General features: G+C 41.1%; 1 protein-coding gene across 1 annotated transcript in view; it reads right to left on the reverse strand.

The window, feature by feature from the left end:
• The window catches only part of RASEF (RAS and EF-hand domain containing), a 76,891-nt gene that overhangs the window by 12,941 nt on the left and 40,068 nt on the right, over window positions 1-23,882 (reverse strand). The window contains exons 4-14 of the mRNA XM_032392976.1: window positions 23,588-23,683; window positions 20,823-20,900; window positions 18,414-18,529; window positions 16,395-16,463; window positions 14,714-14,798; window positions 13,708-13,796; window positions 4,686-4,920; window positions 4,235-4,372; window positions 3,971-4,118; window positions 2,616-2,697; window positions 1,273-1,387 (exon numbers count right to left, since the gene is read on the reverse strand). Of these exons, the coding sequence (XP_032248867.1) occupies window positions 1,273-1,387; window positions 2,616-2,697; window positions 3,971-4,118; window positions 4,235-4,372; window positions 4,686-4,920; window positions 13,708-13,796; window positions 14,714-14,798; window positions 16,395-16,463; window positions 18,414-18,529; window positions 20,823-20,900; window positions 23,588-23,683 (1,251 nt within the window). The remainder of the gene's footprint in view (window positions 1-1,272; window positions 1,388-2,615; window positions 2,698-3,970; window positions 4,119-4,234; window positions 4,373-4,685; window positions 4,921-13,707; window positions 13,797-14,713; window positions 14,799-16,394; window positions 16,464-18,413; window positions 18,530-20,822; window positions 20,901-23,587; window positions 23,684-23,882) is intronic.

Raw genomic sequence — 23,882 nt, forward strand, 5'->3', positions numbered from 1 at the left:
TTTCAACACTGGCTGACCTTGCCTTTGGTCCTCCTGGCCTTGCGCATAATCCAAGGACTTAAAATGCAGACTAAGTACAAAAGTTTTAACAATAAAAAGTTTTGCCGTGGATTTTAAATATCTGTGGGTACGAGTCTGTGGGGATTATGTTACTCTCTGGACTCATCGCTCTATCCCAGGGAGGTCCGTCTGTTCCCTTGAGCAGATGCTTCTCCTCTGTGCACTAAATGCACCTTGGAACTCCTCTCTGGACACCAAAAGCTTCTTTTCTCAACCCGCTGCTTCCTCTGGTGCTCTATCAGAGCAGCAACCAGGGTTGAATCAGGAGATTCAAGGCCCCATTCAACCCCTGCCCTCTAAATAACCACAAGCCAGGGCCATATACTTTCTCTGCCTCGGGTTTCTCATAAAAAGTGAGAGTAACATTACACTTCTCACTTCTTTCCTCAGATATGTTACAGAGATGAATATAACATGTGGAAATTTCGTGAAATAAAAATGCTACATAAATGTCAACACACTTCCATCATATTTATAATAATTTTAGGTCCTATTTTCGTAGAACAAAATGCACATCTCACATCACTTCTTTAGTTAGAAAGAGAACATTAATTCTGTTTTTTTAAACGGTATGAAATAGGCCCAAAAGAAGAATCTAGAAGCTAACCTGATATATAACAATCAGTTCTCTGTTTAGCCAACATTGCACTGTTTAATGATTGTTAAAAATTAGAGATAATACACTTAATTGAAAAATTATATTAGCCACTGTTTTTTTTTTTCCAAGAGAGTATACTGAACAACAGCTTGAACTGTAGTTTTATGTTAATTATTAACCGTTGGCAGCATACTAACTGTGGTCAAAATCATTTCCTACTTTTAGAAATTATTTACCATGAAACCAAAGGATATGAAAGCTCCTCAGATGAAAGACACCATCTCATTTAACCAAAGGAAAAAAAAAAAAAAGCACAGATGTTACCATGTTTAAAATACCATAAGGGGTTCTGATTTTATCTGTAAGAAAACCGGAAGTTTTATTCCCAGAAGCTCCCTTCTGTGGTATCCATGGCTCTGTGGAAACTCGCCCAGCTAGTGAGGAAGAGACCAATACTGCCAAGTGCCATGAGACACTCCCCCTCTCACATCCAGTCCTTCCTGATGAGCCTGGATCTCTAATGGTGTGCACTTCAACAAAGAAGAGAAATCGCGTTTTCTAAGATGGTCTGTGACGCCGGTGTAATTTTTTGTTCCTTGGTTTTGATGTCTTACCTCAATCATGTCCACCCATTCTCGTACGTTGAGAAAGCTTTTCTCGCACGTAACATCATACAGTAGCAGAACACCATCTGCTCTTCTGAAGTAAGACTTAGCGATACTTCTGAATCTGGCAGAAAGAAAAGCATGTAAATAAGGGTTCTAATCAGTCTGTTGGTCAGGTGCTGCCCCTTCTTCATCTCTTTTATGCTCCCTTTTTTCTCATCTTCTAAGATAAGCCCCCATCCAGAAGAATCTCATGTCAACCTGGCACTGTGACAGAGCTACCGTGGACGACTGGAATGACTCAGTGGAAGCTAACAGAATAATTTGGGGTGTGATCTATGAGAGCCAAGCAGTTTCTCCATCAAACAATCCCAAGAATGTCTACAAACCCCAAAGGATAACCAGGACAATGTTGAGAGCATAATTTCTTAAAAATTTCAGCCCCGGCAACAAGCTTCCAAACCCACACGTGGGACACAGGGAAGGAGATGCACAAGAGAGAACATCATGGTTTGGGGGGTGGGAAGGGAGTACTGTGGGGGGTGGCGTGGAAGACGACCTAACAATGTGGAGTACCACAGCATGCCAGAAGCTTTATACCTGTGGGGTGCGGGGCGGTTCGCTAGGGGAAGAGCATACCTCAACATATATGTCCCAACTCTAAGCCAACCGCAATATTTTATAGCATCTTAAAAAAGGCCATGTTGACCACAAATGTTTTTTAAATGTTGAAAGTCTCAGTCTGTTAAGAGAATGTGAGCTCCATGTGAGTAGCTTTTGTGGATTTGTGTCTGCTCCCTGTGGCATCTTCGCAGCCTGAACAGTGCCTGGTACAGAGGCGGGTTGCAACCCATACTCACTAGTGGAACAAGTGGAGAGATGCTCTTTCCAAAGAGTGAGGCAGGATTAAAACATATGCTTGATGCTTCTGGTCATCAGCAATGAACGCAAGAGAAGGCAACATCACCAGACTGAGTCTTCTGTTTAGTTTGGGCCTCTGCCCTTGAACTGAGGGGAGCTGACAGATTCCCTCTTCCATCTTTTATTGAGCTTGGCTAAGTACTCTTCACATTGACACGTGACCTAAATTCTCTTGTTCAGAGAGGGCACTCTCCTTTTCCCAACTGAACAGCAGCTCGGAGGAAGCCTAATGATCTCCACACACAACTGACAGGTAAATGAAGGAGGAAAGAATGTGGAGACATGCAAGCATTCCTGAAATCCTAATATACTATGTAATTATACAGTGTATTATCATTATAGGATTATGAGCATTAAAAACCACCAAGTGTGCCACGAGGCCTGTCTATGCAAACCAAAGCCGAGCCCGCTGCGCTGTGGAAAGCACTTGCCTCTCCTGACCCGCCGTGTCCCAGAGCTGCAGGACTGTTCGCTCTCCGTCCACAATGAGAGTTTTCATCTGAAAATCGACTCCTGAAAAGGAATTACAAGAGAACATGGGGAACATGATGTAAATAATTCCATTTGGGTTTTACTCTCAAGCCCTCTGTAGATAAGACAAAAGCTGGTAAGCCAAAGCTGATGAGGTAGAGAGGGAGGAATGTGGCCTTCAAGGAGGGTGACCTTCAACTACTAATTACAAGTCAGACCACACATGTGCGCACAGATGCACCATCTGCAGGGTGGCTAACTTGGGGGAGGATTTAATCTACGGACAAAAGGAAAACCTATGTTCTATTTGCCCGTGTAATTAGATGAACTCGGGTATGTCTCCGTGTTTACATGTGTGTGCTTGTGTGCACATTAATATGTGTATGTGTGTACGTATCTGTGTGGATACATATGAGATATGTATATATGCCATGCTCTTTAGCAACTGAACAAAACACTGTGGTCTTTTTATGAATCAAATTAAAGTGAACTTTCAGCTTTGTTATCTTGAAGGGTATCATGAAGAACCATAAATTTACAAAGACGCCCATTGTGAAGAGGGTAATCAATCTGTTCTAATATTTCTAGTCATCAAAATAAGAACTCTTTAGATAAAGAAGAAAGGTGAATGATAATTTGCATACCTTCAACTCCTTTTACTGATTATTATGCAAATTTGGGAAATCAGGACACTTCTTCTCCCGTTCTCATGAGTGTTTACTCATGTGTTCCGTTGTAAAGGAGGGGGAGGGATCATACACCTGGCTATGATCTTGACCATGACAAAGTGGCCATCAAGAATGTCACTTTATCAACATCAAATGGCGTCTTATCAGAAAAGCTTTCCCTGGTGCAGTAAAAACTGCACCTCTCTCCAAATCTCATATTCTTTTATTTTCACCCATTGCCCTCCTTTGGGATGAAGTTTCCTTGCAGGCTGGGATTTAGTTGACTCTGTTCATTGTGTGTCCTTAGCACCTACAACAGTATCCGGCTCACAGGAGAATTCAGGAAATGTTTGCTGAATAAATGAATCTGTCAACTCTGGTTCTAAACTTGGTCTGGTTGCTCTGACTGACTAAGTGGATATCTTTGTCCTTTGTTGGTTTTCTTTTCCTAAAGTTGGGTCTTCGCCAAAACAGAAGAAGACCATGCTATAGACAAGGGCACACACACACATACACACACACACATCCCTATATATTATATATGTATACAGAGAGATCTGTGTATCTGTGTATCTAATCTCTAAGGAAAACAAGATCAAGCTAAAAGAAGGTCATTTCCCCATTACTGACTGAAGAAGGAACCATACCCAGGGTGGCACTGGTATTTCCTCGAAATTCATTCTTGCAGAGTCTCATGAGGAAACTAGACTTCCCCACTGCAGCATCCCCAGCAAGCACAATCTTGTAAGCCTTCTGTGAGCTGGAAGATTTAGGGCTGCCATCCACCATGTCTGTCTAGGGGGAAAAAGCCACAGTGGGTGACAAAGGTCGTGCCAGTGTTCTTCCTAGTAAGTCATACAGCACCGAAAATTCACAGTGTTCATGAATAAAATAACTCTGAAACTACCTACCTGTGGTGACAGAGCCGAGATGGGCTTTCTTGAAGAACTGACGATGCTGCCCTCACCCGCGGACCCCTGGGGTTTCCAGTCTAACATGGTGGCCACACCATCTGCACCAAACGTCTCTTCATCCCTTAGATCAGGAACCTGGTTTGTTTGTTGTTTTTTTTTTAGTCAGCCATTAAAAAACAAAGTCTCTCATTACACATATACATCATGGATTAAAGAGAAGAAAAATATGCAGCTGAATCTATAGTCATTGCTGTTACGGAACAGAGTAGCCCCAAATGGCAATCTGTGGAAATTTCTCCCTACCCTGGTGAAGAAAAAAAAACGTTCTACTGACTATGTTTCATATTTATAACCTTTAGGTCGTATTCCCATGACAGATACAAGTCAAACAGGGTGACAGATTTCTATCAAAGGTACGGCCCAGGAGACAGTGATTTCTGGGGCTTACATCTATGTCTGAAGCATCGCCCCCAAGGCTCTCCTGTGTGCCGTGTGACCTCTGAAGTCCCCTCTGGTGCTTGTATTCCACCTCCGAGTCATATCCGTTGGAGTCTCTCAGCGTAGACAAGCCGCTGTCGAAGCAGCTCTCGGGAAGGCTGTCCACCTCACAATTCATCCTCTGCATAGGGTCACAGAGGGCCAACGAGTCACAGTCCTCATCCACATAGGAGGAGCGGGATGACCTGGTGATAAAGGAGAAGAGAGCTTTACCTGAGGGTTCACAAAGCTCAGGACTACACACAGCAGTGGACTCAAGAAGACCAACACTCTCACTTTTACCAAGAACCACAATGTAGTCCATGATTATTCATCAGGGGAAACAAAATGTTCAAAGCAACATCAGCTCATTCTGTGCAACAATCAATTAAGATGAAGACACTCAAGTTTAACATTTAATAAAAATGAAGCCATTTTTAAAATCACTTTATTTCCTGATACAAAAGGAATTGCAGTGTCCAGAGCATGAATGCAATCTCAAGTTAAGAAAAATGTATGCAGAAGATGTGAACCTTTTTACTCTAATGTGGTCAGACCATATTCCAAACAGCTTGTCCATTTCTGGATAACAGCTCTACTTTTTAAAAGGGATGCTGACAACCTGGATGGGAAAGGGAACCATGATGATGTAAGACCCTCAGACACAAGAAATGGTTCCATGAACTCAGCTTAAGTCTTCATGGTTTCCCTCTTCAAATATTCAGAGAGCTGAGACATGAAGACGAAGAATACATTCTCCCAGGATGCACAAGACAAAATAAGGGCCAGCTGATAAACTTTTCTAGGAATCATATTTCTAATCAATATGGTGAAAAATGACAGGCAATTAGAAAGGTGTGGTACCAGAATACGACATATGAGTTTTCTGCCACTGGGTGTTGATACATAGTCTAGAAAGACTCTTGTAGGAGAGGTTTCACAGGGAGGTGCTCTGGATAAATGCTGGAACCCCTGACTTCTATGGACGTTTCCATTTGTAAAACTTTCTAACATCTTAAAAGTGAGGGAGAAATTAACATCTAACAAGAGAATCAAAAGAAACCACATCATTTCCGTATTTACTTTTGTTTTTCCATCTGATTTTCACAAAAACCTAAGTTTATACTGAAATAATGGGGCGCCTGGGTGGTTCAGTCAGTTAAGTGTCCTACTCTTGATTTTGGCTCGGGTCATGATCTCAGGGTTGTGAGATCGAGCCCCACGTTGGGCTCCGTGCTCAGCTCTGAGTCTGCTTGAAGCTCTCTCTCCCTCTCCCTCTGCCCCTCCCACTCATGCTCTCTTTCTCTCCCTAAAATAAATAAATAAATCTTAAAAAAAAAATATTTTAGTGCTTAAATTTAATGCTTAAAATTAACAAATGCTTAAAATTAACTAAAAATTAAGAACTTTACCACCAAACTCTCCCTAAATATGTTTACTCAATTACAAAGTCTTTATCCTGGGGGCACGTATTCAAACCATATCGCTAGCCTAGCTCTGTGTGTTTGTGTGTATACGTATGTTTTTTTGTTGTTTCATCATTTATGAAATTCTCCTTCTAAAACTGATTTTAGCCACACTATAAGGAACTTAAGAAAACTGTACAAACATACTTCAGCTCCATGTCATTATTAATTAGAACTTTTTTTAAAAATTTACTCAGATTTTTGATAAGGAGGGAAGAAGTGAAATACAGAATTGAGAAATCACTTCCATGAATATCTAGACTCCAAATTAAAAATATAGGTACAGGGGCACCTGGGTGGCTCAGTCGTTAGGCATCTGCCTTTAGCTCAGGTCATGATCCCAGGGTCCTGGGATCGAGCCCCACATCAGGCTCCCTGCTCTGCGGGAAGCCTGCTTCTCCCTATCCCACTCCTCCTGCTTGTGTTCCCTCTCTGGCTGTCTTTCTCTCTCTGTCAAATAAATAAATAAAATCTTAAAAAAAAATAAAAATATAGGTACAGATCAGACTTTCTCAAAGTCAACTTATATATGTACACCCTTTTCAAAAGTAAACTATTCTTCCTTGCCCAAAGAATATTTTCATAAGTAAGTATGTACAAATATAGGACAAGCTATATTTTTGTTACAAATCTTAGAAAAAACACAAAAGTTTATATAAGTTAAAATCCAGTAAGGCCACAAAAGCAATAAAATTAAATTTACAAGTTTTTATATTAGCATCAAAAAGAAAATAAAATGTTAACTTCTTATATTAAACTAATGACCCTCCAAAGAGGACGTCAGTCCAGACCCTGGTGGCCCGCTAGTTATTATTCAGGGTGATGGGCACCCAAGTGCTATACTCCTGTCTCTCTGGGCCACTGGGGTGTGATGACTTTGTCCCTTAGAACCTACTCTTGAGGAGTTCTTAATCCAGTACTGATGAGCCTAATTCATGGTGTATAATCTTTTCCAAAATGAACCATGGTAAAATTTCCAAAATAATTTTCAGTTATGTATCTTTTCCCCTATGTGCTTAGAATTGATCTTAAGTATCAGTCAAGAAAAATCACACCACACCCACACATTTTTAAAAAGTAATGTCTATTTCTCAATAACAGAGCAAGTGAGCTGCCTACATGTCTATAAACCATCAACATTTATTATTTCACAAATCAGTGAGCAATGAAAACATCCAATACCTGGACAGGATTTTCCTAAAAGTGATCACCAATAAGCCCTGGTAATAGACCTTCCTGAAAGGGGACCTGACAATTTTGTTATCGCCAGGGTAGTTAAGTACATTATTCTTTATTTTTTGGTTGATTTCAAGTTTTTATTCTAGTTAGTTAGTTAACATATATGGTAAAATTGGTTTCAGGAGTAGAATTTTAGTGATTCATGACTTACAAGTAACACCCAGTGCTCATCTTAACAAGTGTCCTCCTTAATACCCATCATCCATCTAGCCCTTCCCCCACACACCTCCCTCCATCAACCCTCAGTTTGTTTTCTATAGTTAAGAGTCTCTTATGATTTGCTTCCCTCTCTCTTTTGTTTGTTTTCCTTCCCCTATGTTAATCTGTTTTGTTTCTTAAATTCCACATATGAGTGAAATCATACGGTATTTGTCTTTCTGAGTTATCTTGCTTAGCATACTACACTCTAGCTCCATCCACATCATTGCAAATGACAAGATTTCATTCTTTCTTTTTTTTTTTTTTAAGATTTTATTTATTTGACAGAGACACAGCGAGAAAGGGAACACAAGCAGGGGAGTGGGAGAGGGAGAAGCAGGCTTCCCGCCGAGCAGGGAGCCCAATGCAGGGCTCGATCCCAGGACCCTGGGATCATGACCTGAGCCGAAGGCAGACGCTTAACGACTGAGCCACCCAGGTGCCCAAGATTTCATTCTTTTTGATGGCTAATATTCCATTGTAGGGATTGATAGGTATTTTCATACTGAATGTGTAGATTGCTTTGGGTGGTATAGACATTTTAACAATATTTGCTCTTCCAATCCATGAGCATGGAATGTTTTTCCATTTCTTTGAGTCCTCTTCAATATCTTTCATAAGTTTTGTATAGTTTTCAGAGTACAGATCTTTTACCTCTTTGATTAGCTTTATTCATAGGTATCTTACTGTTTTTGGTACAATTGCAAATAGGATCTATTCCTCAATTTCTCATTCTGCTGCTTCATTATTGGTGTATAGAAATGTAAGAGATTTCTCTACGTTGATTTTATGTCCTGTGACTTTGCTGAATTCATGTTATCAGTTCTAGTAATTTTTTGGTTAAAGTATGTCATCTGCGAACAGTGAAAGTTGACTTCTTCCTTGTTGATTTGACGGCCTTTTATTTCTTTTTGTTGTCTGACTGTTGAGGCTAAGACTTCTGGTTCTATGTTGAATAACAGTGGTGATAGTGGATATCTCTCTCGTGTTCCTGACCTCGGGGGAAAAGCTCTCAGTTTTTCCCCATTGAGGATGATATTAGCTGTGGGTCTTTCGTATATGACCTTTATGATGCTGAGGTATGTTCCATCTATCCCTACTTTGTTGAGGGTTTTTATCAAGAATGGATGCTGTATTTTGTCAAATGCTTTTCTGGCATCTATTGAAAGGATCATATGGTTCTTATCCTTTCTTTTATTAATGTAGTTCTTATCCCTTCTTTTATCAATTGATTGATTTGTGAATATTGAACACCTCTGCAGCCCAGGAATAAATCCCACTTGATCGTGATGAATAATTCTTTTAATGTACTGTTGGATTCAGTTTTGGTAGTTTGTATGTTTCTAGGAATTTATCTATTTCATCCCAGACTGCCCAATTTGTTGGCATATAATTTTGCATAATATTCTCTTATAATTATTTCTATTTCTGTGGTGTTGGTTGTGATTTCTCCTCTTTCGTGATTTTATTTATTTGGGTCTTTTTTCTTTTTATAAGTCTGGATAGGAGTTTATCAATTTTATTAATTCTTTCAAAGAACTAGCTCTTGGTTTCATTGATCTGTTCCACTGTTTTTTGTTTCTATATTGTTTATTTCTGCTCTAATCTTTATTATTTCCCTTTTTCTGATGGATTTAGGCTTTATTTCCTGTTCCTTTTCTAGCTCCATTAGGTATAAAGTTAGGGTGTGTATTTGAAACTTTTCTTGCTGCTTAAGGTAGGCCTGTATTGCTATGTACTTCCCTCTTAGCACCACTTTTGCTGCATCCCAAAGGTTTTGGACTGCCATGTTTTCATTTTCATTTGCTTCCATGCATTTTTTTATTTCTTCTTTAATTTCTTGGTTAACCTATTCATTCTTTAGTAGGATGTTCTTTAACCTCCATGTATTTGTGGTCTTTCCAAGTTTTTTCTTGTGGTTGACTTCAAGTTTTATAGCATTGTGATCTGAAATATGAATGGTATGATCTCAATCTTTTTGTACTTGTTGAGGCCTGATTTGTGAGCCAGTATGTGATCTATTCTGGAGAATGTTCCATGTGCACTCGAAAAGAATGTGTATTATGCTGCTTTAGGATGAAATGTTCTGAATATACCTGTTAAGTCCATCTGGTCCAGTGTATCATTCAAAGCCACTGTTTCCTTGTTGATTTTCTGTTTAGATGATCTGCCCATTGCTGTCTGAGGGTTCTTAAGAGTCCCCTACTATTATTATATATTATCAATGAGTTTCTTTATGTTTGTTATTAATTGATTCATATATTTGGGTACTCCCAGGTTGGGGGCATAAATATTTACAATTGTTGGATCTTCTTGTTGGACAGACCCCTTAATTACGATATAGTGCCCTTCTTCATCTCTTGTTACAGTCTTTGGTTTAATATCTAGTTTGTCTGCTATAAGTATGGCTACTCTGGCTTTCTTTTGATGTCCATTAGCATGATAGATGGTTTTCCATCCCCTCATTTTCAATCTGGAGGTGTCTTTAGGTCTAAAATGAGTCTCTTGGAAGCAGCATATAGATGGGTCTTGTTTTTTTTATCCCTTCTGATACCCTCTATCTTTTGATTGGAGCATTTAGTCCACTTACATTCAGAGTAATTATTGATAGATAAGAATTCAGTGCTTTTGTCTTCCTGTAAAGTCACTGTTTCTGGAGATTTTCTCTGTTCCTTTCTAGTCTTTGTTACTTTTGGTCTTCCCTTCCCACAGAAAGGGTCCCCTTTAATATTTCTTGCAGGACAGGTTTAGTGGTCAGGAACTCCTTTGGGTTTTGTTTGTATGGGAAACTTTTTATCTCTCCTTCTATTTTGAATGAGAGCCTTGCTGGATAAAGTATTCTTGGCTGCATATTTTTCCCTTCAGCATGTTAAATATATCATGCCACTCTCTTGCCAGATTCCTGTGGACAGATCTGCTGCTAGCCTGATTTTTCTTCCCTTGTAGGTTAGGGATTTCTTTTCCCTTTCTGCTTTCAGGATTCTTTCCTTATCTCTAAATTTTGCAAATTTTGCTAAGATATGTCTTAGTGTTGGCTGGCTTTTGTTGAATTTCATGGGAGTTCTCTGTGCCTCCTGGATTTGGATGTCTGTTTCCTTCCCCAGATTAGGGAAGTTTTCACCTATAATTTGCTCAAATAATCCTTCTGCCCCCTTTTCCCTCTCTTCTCCTGGGACTCCTATGATAGGAATGTTATCACACTTTATGGAGTCACTGAGTTCCCTAAGTCTATATTTGTGATCCAATACTTTTCTTTCCCTCTTCTTTTCAGCTTTATTGTTTTCCATAATTTTATCTTCTTTTTTTAAAAAAGATTTTATTTATTCATTTGAGAGAGAGAGAAAGAGAGGGAGAGCAGGGGGGCAGAGGGAGAGAGAATCTCAAGCAGACTCTGCACTGAGCGTGGAGCCCAATGCATGGCTCAATCTCAAGACCTGAGCTGAAACCAAGAGTCAGGAGCTTAACCGACTGCACCACCCAGGCACCCCCATAATTTTATCTTCTATTATCACTGATTCATTCCTCTTCTTTGTCCGTCCTTGTTGTCATTACAACCAATCAGTTTTGTATCTTGGGTATAGCATTTTTTTTTATTTCAGCCTAACTAGTTTTTAGTTCTTTTATCTCTGGAGTAAGGAATTCTCTAGTGTCTTCTATGCTTTTCTCAAGCACAGCGAGTATCCTTATTATTGTTGTTTTAAATTCTGGTCCAGGCATATTACTTATATCTGTTTTGATTAGATCTCTGGCTGTGACTTCTTGTTCTTTCTTTTGGGGTGAATTCCTCCATCTTGTCATTTTGTCTAGGTCACTATTTCTTTGTGTGTGTTAGGAAAGCCTGTTTATACTTCTTGCTCCTGAGAGTAATGGCTATACTAAGAAAAGGTCCTATACTGTCCAGGACCTGATGCTTCAGGAAGTGTTTCAGAATATGCACTCTGCTCTTCTATTTTGGCTGCTCTTTCCCTCAGGTCAGTCCTCTGCAGAGTTTCTCCTTGCTTGCTGTGGGGAGTGTTTGGACCTTGTTCAGTATGTGGCATTTTAACTAGGTATGCTCTGGTCTGTTTATTAAAATAAGCCCAATCCTATTGCCACGGGAGCTGAAGCTCTGCAACACTCTATGATCAGGAGACTTGGTGCATGCAAGGGGTTTGTGCTGGTCTTCTGGGGGAGGTGCCCACTGCACTGGTTCTCAGGTTGACTTGCCCTAGTAAAAATGCACCTGTGGGGTGATGGCTCCAGCCTCTACTGGGGGCGCTGTGTTGCTCACTGAAGTCTGTCAGTGTTGATGGGTGGGGGAAAATGGCATTGCCCCATTCTCTTGTCCCTGGAGCAGGGAGTTTGCACCTGCTACTCTTCAGAAAGCCCTCACAGAAGAGCAGATTTTTTCCCCTTTTGTGTCCCCAGCTTCCATGAGATCTCTGCCTTCACCCTGTCAGCGTCCACGCTGTCTGCCTGCCAGGTGGCACAGTACTCCTGTGTTTTATCTCAGGAGTGTGGTTGGGTTTCAAAACTCCAAATTCTAGGGGTCCAGTGCTATGCGGATCCACGCTGATCATGTGCAGGAGGGTCTCAGCATGCTGCAGCTGCTGCCAGTCTGTCTCAGAAAAGCAGCCATATAATCACATGGGGGCTTGGAGTTTACGGTAAAGTGCAGCAAAAAGCTGGCCCCAAGGTTTGCTGCCCTCAGCAGATGTCTCTGTTTCTATGCTAGTGAACGGGGCAGCACATTGGTGCCCGCCAGCACTTTGTCCTCTGAGAGGCCATGCCACCTCTCCCAAATGCACTCCAAGAAGGGGAACTGTTTCTCCCCCAGCAACCCAGGGGATCTTCAGACCACACTGTCCACTCCCAGGCTCTGCCCTTCTTCCCCAAAGGACCACTGCTATGCCCACCAGGCTCTACCCAGCAGTGGCAGGGACTTCTAAAACTTCGGACTTTGAGCTCTCTGCTTGTAAAACCTTGCCACTCTAGCTTTCCCAGTCAGTGGTTTTGGGGAAGTGTTTCTCTTGCGTAATCCCCAGGGCAGTGCTTTCCATCTATATCTTTATCTCTCTCTCCTCTCTCCGAGATCAAGGCTCCCTCCCCTCTGCAGCACCCGCGATTCTTTCTCCCCAGAGAAAGAATCATGTCTCTGCACCTCCTACCTTCCATGATGTGGCTTCTTTTCTCCCTCTAGTTCTGCATTTTGTTCTCTCAGCATTCAGATCGATTCTCGGATATTGGAAGATTTTATATTTATCTAGCTGTGTTCGAGGGACGAGGCAAGCATAGGGTCCCCCTATTGCTCTGCCATCTTAACCCTCAGTACATTATTCTTTAGAGCAAAAGATCTCAAATGCAAAGGGAATGAATATGAATTGGAAAGTTGCATTGGAAATGGAGAGCTGGAAGCCCATAGTTTATGCATTCACTTCTACTTTCAAGGTTTGATATGCTCCAAATTTAACTTTTTAAGTAACAACAATGGACATAGTATTTATACACACAAGTACACACATGTGATCTTTCAGTCCTTGTCGCTAGATCTCAAGTTACGGCAGGACCAATATATCCTTCATTTGATTCAAAATAGAGCTAAATTCTCACTTCTATTAAGTCTCTCTGACTCCTTCAATACAACAGCTCATAAACATCTACTAGTCATATTTCTATTTGTTTTGAAAGTTTCCTTGTCCTCGAACACAGCTTACATAATATTATGCTGAGCTATTAAACATTTGCAGATCATGCCAAGAGTCTCCACATCATATCCTGCATATATGGCAACATCCTATACTATAGTTCTGCTTGTTTCCCTGTAAGAGTTCTCAGAGTTCACTTCTGAGGAACAAGACGTAACGAGGGAATGAGGTCAGGGGAAGCATACATAAAATCAAGTCATAACAATGTCTTAAGGAAATCACTTTGCCCTCTCTGAAACATTTCTACTTTGAATCTTTACATGTTTCAGAAAATTAAAATAACATGGTAGAAAATAGAAATTAGTGCCCAAAGTAGATTCTACTGTTTTAATTCACCTCTAAGGAAATTTACTTTCCTTTTCACTCTGATCCAGAATTCAAACGAAAAGTATAGGTATTCCCATACCTGTCATAGCCCAGAGGATGAGGAGAATGACCATCAAATTTGGGACTGCTTCTAGAAATTGTATTCCCTGGTGATATATTATTTATGTGCTGTAATACACAAAGTATATAAGCAACATTTGGTTATTCCATATTTATACATGATACATATACACATACACACACATATATATAGCACACTAATTAACTTCTAACGTAATTAAAAGTTTGGTATCCTACATGAGCAAATGTGAGCACAGACACCAAGGTAACTGCCCATAGTACTCTCTCCTCATTGTGTCTTAGATCCAAACACCATTGCATAAGCCATAAAGGGGTATCCTGGTTCCCCACATTGGCCAGGACCCTGCAATACCAACTTCTTTGGATTTATCTCTTCTCAAACTATAATTTGGCTCAGTGACTGACTTGTCCATACTTAAAGCTATGGCAAAGGAACCCCAAACTCGAAGCTGACCCCCAAAAGTGGGAGAAGAGGATTTCGGGCACATGTAGTCTGGGGAAGTTCCTCAAAATTCCAAGAGGGGCTTAGCTTGTTTCTGTAGCAGGGTTTTAAATCCAAGGCCTCCACTCTGATCATCTCACGACCATAAAGAATACTCAATGTGTCTAAGTGCACTCCTCAGCCAGAAGCACCTTCTCCCTCCTCTGAAATGGGAAGTATTTTCTTCCTACTTCCATAAGATTTCCCAATTTTTCTTATATCATTGCTATCTGTGCACATCTTAACTCCCTACACTACGCTATAAACTCTTCCAGGACCCAGGTCACACCTTATATGTCTTTCTCTGGTTTCCCTGAACAGCTAACAGAGAGTTGGTGAACATCCAGGCATTTATTTCTGCAGAGGGGTGGCATTTCTTTAATTTGGGAAAATGTTGCCTCCTCTTATTAAATGGAATAGTTTCTCATTATTGTAAGCTCCCCCTTTAAGAAAATATATGATCTTCATCAAAATACTCTACTACAAGAAAGAACAAAATGTATTATAAAATTCTACTGCATACCAAAGATCTGTTGAACTTGCTGTAACTGTTTTCAAGGGCACTCCTAAGGCCGTCATTACTGTCATGTAACTTCCGGTTAGCTGTTCTACAGAGCAAATAAACAAACAAACAGATAAGGAAAGTTGGGTTAAAAGCCACTTTCTTTGCAGGCTGTGAAGTTCAGAACGCGGAATTACTTACCACCTCTTGCAACTTTCTACCACTCCCCTTCCAACCTCATAAACCGAGATCATAATTCATTACAAGAACTACAACTTAATTGAGGGATCCCCTCTCTTTTAAAGGTCTCGGGGCATTTCAGGAATTAGCTATGCTGTTGGAACCCACTGTTCCCTCAGGTAGCTTCAAGATATGAACAGGTTTCCTACAGGTCTCTGCTTCCTAAATGCTGGGCCCCAGCTGGCCCCATGTGCTGCTCTCTGTCCCCCTGCGCGTGTCCCAGCCAGGCGTGGAAGCGATGTGTTATGTCACACTTCTTTCTCCTGGCTACTCCCACATCTTCCTCGTGGCCTGATACTGTCCACCAGGGTACTGATGAAAGGTTCTGATGTTGACTGTGGGTTCAAACCCCATGCAGGCATGTACTTTCCACATCACTGATGGGAGTCATCTGACCTGTCAGAGCCTCAGCAACCTCTTCTACAAACGGAGGACAATAGCGCTTGAGAGTGGCCCATCTTTCCCTACTTAAGGCTGATCCATCCTTCAGATCTCAGCTCAGTTGTATCCGCCAGAACACTTCCTGGACCTTCCTGGGTAGGAGGAATCTCTGTACTATATGCCCTAGCAGGTACACCCCTTCCCTCTGTCCCACTTCTCCTTTGGCATTTTATGTTTATTTCTATAATTAGTGATCAATTTCCATCTTCTTCCCCTAGATGAGCCCCATAAAGAGACTTTTTTTTCCTTTTCTTTTTACTTGCCGCTCTATCCTCAGCTCCTGGCATACCTGACCCGTAAAAGTTGCTGAATGAAAACCTGCTGGATGAATGAATAAATGAATGAGCAGGATTATTGTAATATGTCAACTCTGTAACTGCCACTGGTGAGACTTAACAGGCATGGTGAAAACAAACTTGCCAAGTCTGACCTTACTTCCTTTGGGAAGACAAACCAGAAGAACATACATGAGTAAAAAAGAGCATGGGAGTAGAGGAGGGGGAGGGTTTGTGGAGAAGGCCCTCAGAGGCTGGAATTATGGTAACACGGGTGTGAAGTTGACAGAGCAGATATAATATTTCCAGTAGGGTTTAAAAAAAAAAAAAAAACCTAAGAAAAATAGCCGTCTCACCAAGAACAATACGTTGGGCAAGAATGATCGCGTGTGTCTAGTGCTGTGACGTGAGCTAACAGCAGATTCCTGACAGCCTCCCGGTGTGCTGGGCTGTAGACACAGCTGCTGAGGTCAGAACTCGGAGTCTTTATGGAGGTATAATAACATCTCACCTGACTTGCGAGGACTTTGAGAGAATCAGACTCTAGTCCCTGGATTTGAATAGTTTATTTAGGATTAAAAGCAGGAGAAAGCCAAGTGCTGAATGCACCACAGCGAGAAGAAACACGCATGGACCTGCAAACCCAGTCTTGAGAATATGGCAACTCATGTGACATGGGGCATGTGTCTTATTCACAAAACATCAGGAAAATGTAAATGTAATGAGCGTTTTATATGAGAACTTACTGGAGTATTTCAATTTGCCTCTCAAGACTATTTCGATCTTCTGTGTACTCTCGGATTATTTCCAGATCCCTGTAAAACCATATTTTATGTTTGAACGAGAATTAGATATCCAGTCCTGCCTTACACCTACCCTCCCAGACCCCCTTTCACCTTTCTCAAAGACCTGTGTCCTTGGCCATGGTTTTCTATCTCCTGGGGCTCTCGCTTAGTCCCTCTGTGCCTTCAGCAGCCCCACACGCCCGCACGCCCCCCCTTTCCTGTGCGAGGTCCTGCTCTCCCTCCCAAACCCAGCTCCGCTCCTCATAGGACGTCTTGACCCTTCACCTTCTGCTAAGCCCCCTCTCCCCAGGGACTCATTAACAGTCCCTTCAATCCAGCGTGCTCTCTCCCCTCTGACCCTTCCCTGCTCCTTCCCTGCCTCATGCAATCCTAACGCAGCTATTTTCCTCCTTCCTGGTGATTCCTTCTCCTCACCCCACCTGGCCCTCCCCGCCTCACCCTAAACCACAGAGGAGTCCACAGGACTGGGCTTTCTCAGCCTGCCATAAACCCATGCTCAGCGATTCCTTTTGCTTTATTACAAAGCCTTGGCCTCCTCCCCATAACGTTTCCTGAGAATATTAGCCACTCACCACCAGCCCCTATTCCACCTCAGCCCCATTTCTAAGCAGACAAACCAAAGACTCTCAGGCTCTCAACTGTTATCCACAATAACCTGTCCGCTCACTCTCTTGATGATAAAGCTAAGAGGTTCCCAATTGACGATAGGAATTTAAGTTCCTTAGCCAAAAATGCTGGGCCCTTCCATTATAGCCTTAAACTAGCTTTTAAATTTTTAAATTTTGTTTAACTTTTACTTTGCTATTCAAAATACCTTTTCCTGTCCAGAGGTCTGACCACTGTCCTCCAAAACAGTCTTATCTGTCTCTCTGTTCTTGCCTCTGCCTTGCTTACTGCCTCACCTGGAACAGCTCTGAGACTCTCTTCTCCCCTCTGAAATGGGAAGACTAAAAGTCCCTATCTCACAGGGTATTCTGTGGATTGCAAGAGTTGATGCTAGGAAAGTTCTACGCACGTTACCCCTGCCCCCCTTGACCGACACAAATCAGCTCCTCCCAAGCCAACCTCAAGCGTCTCCTCTTTAATAAAGCTCTTCACCGCTCCTGAATCAAAAGGACACTATCTACCATCACATGGCAAAGGACCCAACCTGCGCCACTGCTGCTGGGATTGCTTCTGACACTGCTGAGCTCCTACGCGAACTCCACAACCCTTCAGCTTTGTGACTTTCTCCACGAATCTGAAGTTCTCACAGAGCAGAGATCACATCTTTGCTTGTATTTTTATATTTATTTATTTATTTATTTATTTATTTATTTATTTCACACTCATAACTCCTTCTGTAGCTGAGGAACCTGTATACAGTAAGTACTTAAATGTTTCACTGCTGACCATTACAGGACCTTAATTGTGATTAAAGTTTGCAAGCAAACAAAGCAAAAAGGATACTTTTCCCAAGTGTACATGTTTATACACACACGCACACACACACACACACGTGTATGTATGTATTTTGTATGCATATATATCCATATTACATGCAAATATGTGAATGTAAATACCTTTATAAATATCCATATATATATATTCAGATATTTATATAGGTATTTGCATATATACATAAATGCATGCCTGTGTGTGTGTGTGCACTTCAATTAGCACTGACTCCCGATACTTTAGGTATATTCTTCTGTTCCCAATAATTCAAACATCTATTAAGCCCTGCACTCTCCAAAGCAGTCAATAATTAAACTAATTAGTATTTTTCTTAAAAAAAATTTAAAACACAAAAATCACCAGGAAATAGGACACTGAAAGCGGTATCTTTGGAAAGCAAAGAACATACCAGCAAGGTCAATAAATAACCCTTTATGATTACGTAGCTGACTTCATTCACACGGATGGTCATCTAAATAAACATTCCACTCAAACTAAAGAATAAAATGCAAAGTTTCATACCTTTCTGAATTCAGAGTCTGATCAGCATAATCACTTTTCAAAGCATCTAATTCACTCTGAAGAAAGGCTATGTTTGTCTGTGCTTCTAAAAGATCTTTCTTAACTTTCTGATTTTCCTGGAGAAAAGGAACAGCGCAGGCCATTAGATTCGGGGTGTCTTCCACCCAGGAGAGTCAAGTGTAGTGGAACCTCGCACCCCAAACCTACACCTCCATAGTTCTTCAAATCTTGGTGTTCAAAGAACTAGTTATCAATTCAAGGTGATCTGAAATTATCATAAAGTATTAAAGTCTCAAAAAGCTAAATCCTTGAAGTTGTTCTTTTTTTAATGTTTGACATCTGGTGCCAAAAAACACCAGTCAAATCATGATCATGACATACTTTAACATGTTACTGGCAAATTAACTCAGATCAAATATGTAAACATCTGTTTTATTCAATGAGAGCTATGAATCTACTGAAAATATTCTGTGGAATTAATAGTACCTATCACCAGGCAGACTGGCTAGTTTTTACAATAAATCCTATCACCTAACATTTGTAAGTTTTGTGCTTAAAAATAAACTAGTATAGTTTAAAAAATGTCTATGTTTTCCTAAAAAAAGAAAACAAAAACACACTGGAGGCTTCTGGTGCGTAATGATGGACTGAGCACTCTTCCTTCCTTTTGGAGACCTCATTCACATGAAATGCCAAATAACATGAGATAAACCAATACAAGTTACAAGAATGCAAGAGGGGCCCCCCAACAGTCAAATGAATTAAATACATTTCTGGAAGATGGAAATTGTGTGGAAATGTGCTGACAAAAGAGAAGAGAGCAGGAGCACAGGAGGTCTGGAAGAGGCATGGGGGAAGATTGTGCTATAGAGCAAAGGAGGAGGCAATTAGCCAGGCAGAACCCCCGAACAGTCAGAAATGGGGCTTACAGGTTAAATTTGTGTATTAAGGAACTCGGCCCCCAGCCCCAGGCCATCCCCTCTAATACTAGCAAAGAATAGCAGATAGAGTCGATTCCTAAGGCTGTAAGACAGGGCTTGTCTTTTTAAAAAGAACTGAATTGGGTGCCTGGGTGGTGCTGTCAGTTAAGCATCCAACTCCTGGTTCTGGCTCAAGTCCTGATCTCAGGGTCATGAGACAGAGCCCCACTCAGGCTCTGCTCAGCGTGGAGTCTGTTTCAGATTCTCTGCCTCTCCCTCTGCCCTCACTTGCTCTCTCTCTCTCTCAAACAATAAAATCTTAAAAAAAAAAAAAAAAAAACACAGAAAAAGAACCGAATGACCCCTATACAGTGTGCTGAGGCTTCTCTCTGAATATCCATATCCCACTCCTTCTGGTCATCAGGGGTCCCCCAGTCCGACAGCCAGCTTCACACACAGCTCCTAGGAAAACACTCTCTCAGGGAGGAGGCCCTGAGGTAAACAGATCTATTTACCTAGCTGCACAGGAATCCTACGCCAGCTACCTAAAATGCTCAGAAATTCCAGGATGACGTATGGGTAGTGAGTTAAAAAAACTATCAGTCCAGTAAGAACTGAAATTCTGTAGACTCTAGAATTAACATTTTCAAGGAGAAAAAACAAATTCCACACATTGGGAAGAATAAAAAAAAAAAAGTTGGAAGGCATCAGTGGATGATATCCTGAGGATGCCAGAGTTTCTTTTTACAAGAAACCAAAAACTCAACCAGGAAATGCAAGAAAAATAAGCAATTCTACCAGAAAGTCATGATCCAAATACAGAGCCAACTAAGAAGGGGCAGAATTTGGAACTGATGGTGCATTCCAACTTGACCATGAAGCTGGGAGCCTTCTCTTCTGAGCGGTACGGGGATAATGACTGGAGAGAAAGAAACACACTTATAGCACAGCTGGCTCACTTCTGGGCTCTGCAATGAGAATATTTAGAGTCCTAATAAAGGAAATGTTCACTAGTAGCTTTCAACTTCTAGAGTCCACCTACAAACAAAACAAAGACGACTTAATGATGATGAAAAAACAGATGCAAATGCTGACAACTTGGCAACAGAAACACCAAAGATAGGGTCATCAAGGGGGGAAATGGGCAGAAAGAGGAACGCTGGAGGAAGAAAAGGGCAATTATAACTTCATCTCACAAAGCCAGGGACACAGACCAGAGCTGAAATTGTAGGAATGCAGGGTTAACTATGTGAAGTGCAAGGGCCATGCCGTCATTGCTTTGAGTAAGAAATAAATAAAAGCATTCACAATAGGTGGGGTATCCTTGAGGGTAAAAGCCTGAATAACACCTTTGGTCAAAGGTACATCAAAGGCTTTCTCTAACTGCAGTACTAATTTCTCTCCATCCCCGGAACACTGATAAACAGCAATGATTATGTCTAGTCGTTGAAGAGGAAATGTATTTCTGTAAATGAAAGGTGATTCTTACCATTGATAAATCATAAATTTGCTTTTTTAATGCAGCCACATCTTCTTTTTGACTTACGTGTTTCGACTGTTCTTCTAGCTGAAAGAGCAAATAAAGGCTGTGCATTTACAAACTCACTTTGGATTGATTCAGTTAAGTTTATGAGTATCCTTGAATATACAGATATGGGAATTCTAAAAGTCTTCCATTTTCAACATTTTACAACTTTGTAAATTATTAAGCTACATATAATCCATGAAGATTTGAAAATTTGCTTTCAATAATTTAAGCATTTAAAAAGGGGGTTTTATCGCTTAATGAATTTCTTTCGAAACAACTGAGAAGTCCTTTTGGGAAACCATTCAACTATTAAGCGATTTAACTTAGCCTTTTCAGTTATGTTGCCTATGAGTTGGACCTTTATATTCTCCTAGAAATTTAGCTGCACTTAACATTTTCTATCCTGTATTATAATTATCTATGAATGCCTTATCTCTCCTACCAGAGTCTAAGATTTTTAACAGCAGAGTTAGTGTCAGATTCACCTGTTTTCTTCACAGTGACTCCAGTAAATGCTTATTAAAATAACTGGAATCAATAACATTTAAGTGTGATAGGAAGCTAGTGACATACGCACACAATTCTCTATGAATATACACCGGAGCTTTGCTTTCTGGTTGACTTGTTAGTATTACCGGACTTTAAACCAGCTCAGGAGATCTCTAACATGGACAACAAAAATGTCTTTTTGTTTCCTGACAGTCCCTGGGAACGGTGAGGATCCGTGGGTTTCCATTAACTGAGTAGTTACGCACTGACCAAAATGAATGCTATATTTCATCAATTCTAAGTCAAAGCCTAAGTAATCTGATGCTGGATTTTCTTCATCTTACCAGATGCATCAACTAAAGGTTTTCACACACCAAGGCCATGACTGCCACTTGGCTGACTCTGAGAAGAGCCCTTGATTTTTTCAGATGCATGCTAATTTCAGAGAAAAAAAACTGGAGGGAAAAAACTAGTTCCTCAGAATCCATGGCATAGGGTAATGGCAGTCATATCAATTTTGTAAACTTTTCCAGTTTAAGCCTTTAACATTCCCTCACGTAAATCACCGTCTGTTCTCTTGCAGAACAAGCTCCCGAGCCGGCGGGAAGTCTGGTACAAGTGAGAAAGCGCAAACTGTGTAGCAAGACAACTCCACGGCTTATTAGCTCTGTGACTCTAGAACTCGGTGTCCTCAGCTGTGAAAGCAGGAGACTTACCTATCCTCAGAAAAAGTTTGAGAATTAAAAATTATGAAAAAGAGCTGAAGAAACTATAAAGTCAGTAACGTCTCAGCTATTACGGTTAGGCAGGACAGTCCATTATTAATCCCATTTTACAAATGAGAAACGAAATGATAAGATAATGAAGCCAATTGTCCCAGGTATAACAGGAACAAAGTAGCATCGTCTCGATGAGAACTCCGGTCCCATCACTTCTGACTCTTACTGTTCAGGGCCTATGTGGTCGTCATCATATGCCTCATCGTGGCAAGAAATTTTGTGTCTTTTCTGTATAACTTGCTTCTAGCCTAAAGATGTGGGAAGACAGGAAAATAACCGAGAACCGGGGCTAGGAGAATCTGTGACTCTGGCATCAACAAGGGACTGGTCCGTTCAAATTCTGCAATTCAAGCATCTTATGTCTGGTCTAATGGCCTCTGTCAATTAGAGAAAAGGTTGACAGTGATCATAATTTCCCAAGAAGGTTATTGGGGAGGATTTTTAATAATCCCAGAGGTTTGAATTGCAATAGCCTACAAAACACAGCTAGTCGTCCCTTAATCTCATTGAATATAAACATTGGAAACGGCATTAAAGGTTATCACATGAACAACCAGAGAAGCAAAGTGATGTGCCCAAAGTCACAATGCCACTTTCAGGGATGATTCTTTTTTAAGTATCAATTTTCAGTTTAGCCAAGGTATTTCCACTCGTTATAGAGACAATCCACACGCAAGAGGTGGATCCAGTACCATGCAGCAGACAGCCTGTGCCGGCGGGTGAGAGCCAATGTGACGCACCTCTTCCCAAACTCTGCACTCAGTCACGTCAACTTGGTAGCTTGAAATTGTTAATGGTGGAAGCATTAACACCGTGGAAATCAGCAAATATTACAGATTCCTCCCTGACCCCCTCCCCCCTCCAGAGCCCATTGTTAAGTAGCTACCAGCATACCACTGGGTGAAACAAACCCTACTCATTAGAAACCAAACACAGCAAAGGCCAAACCCAATCACACTTTTGCTCACATTTCAGCAAGTTCTCTCCCACCTCCTGCTGATCAGGGGTCCCCTAGATCTGGAACTTTCTGCATAGAAGAAGAGCATTTACTTCATTTAATAAATATTCACTGAATACTGACCATGTACCTTGCGGTTAGCTGGGGGCAAGGATACAGGAATACGTGACCAGTAAAGACAGGATCCCTCCTGTCATGAGCAGAGTCCACTGAACATGTGGGCATTGAGGGCACCTGAGGAAGGAAAACTGGGGTTTGATGGACAACTGTTCAAGGGGTCAGAAATATTTATTAGACCTGTGCAGAAGATAGGTTGCCCTTGAAACGGAAAAGAAAATTAGGGACCTTTAAAAATCCATCTTTCCAGGGAGCCCAGTTTGACCCTGAAATCTGATTCCAACTGCTGCTTTAATATGATTCCCAATGTCTTTAGTTGCTAATAACTTAAACACACTGATACACTGAGGCTATTCCTAGAAGCCTCGCTGCCACAAACATACCTTTTTGAGTTTCTTTATTGTCACCTGTAAATCCCCTACTTCTGTTTCATACTGACGTCTGAGGTCACTGAGGGCTTCCTCAGCCTTACGTTTTTCCTAAAAAAAAAAAAAAAAAAATATTTAATGATTTAAACAGGTTCTTCAAAACCCCATAGAGCAAGAAATGTTTTGTGTCAAAGTAAGGCTGATCCCAAGTCTCCCACACAGGGAGGGCAAGAAGGGATGGCGGAAGTAAACCAAATGACTTTGGAGGTACGGCTCTTTTGGAATTGAAACCTGCGGAACTGAAAGCCGA

The sequence above is a fragment of the Phoca vitulina genome, unplaced genomic scaffold, assembly GCF_004348235.1.
Source record: "Phoca vitulina isolate PV1807 unplaced genomic scaffold, GSC_HSeal_1.0 scaffold70, whole genome shotgun sequence".
NCBI lineage: Eukaryota > Metazoa > Chordata > Mammalia > Carnivora > Phocidae > Phoca > Phoca vitulina.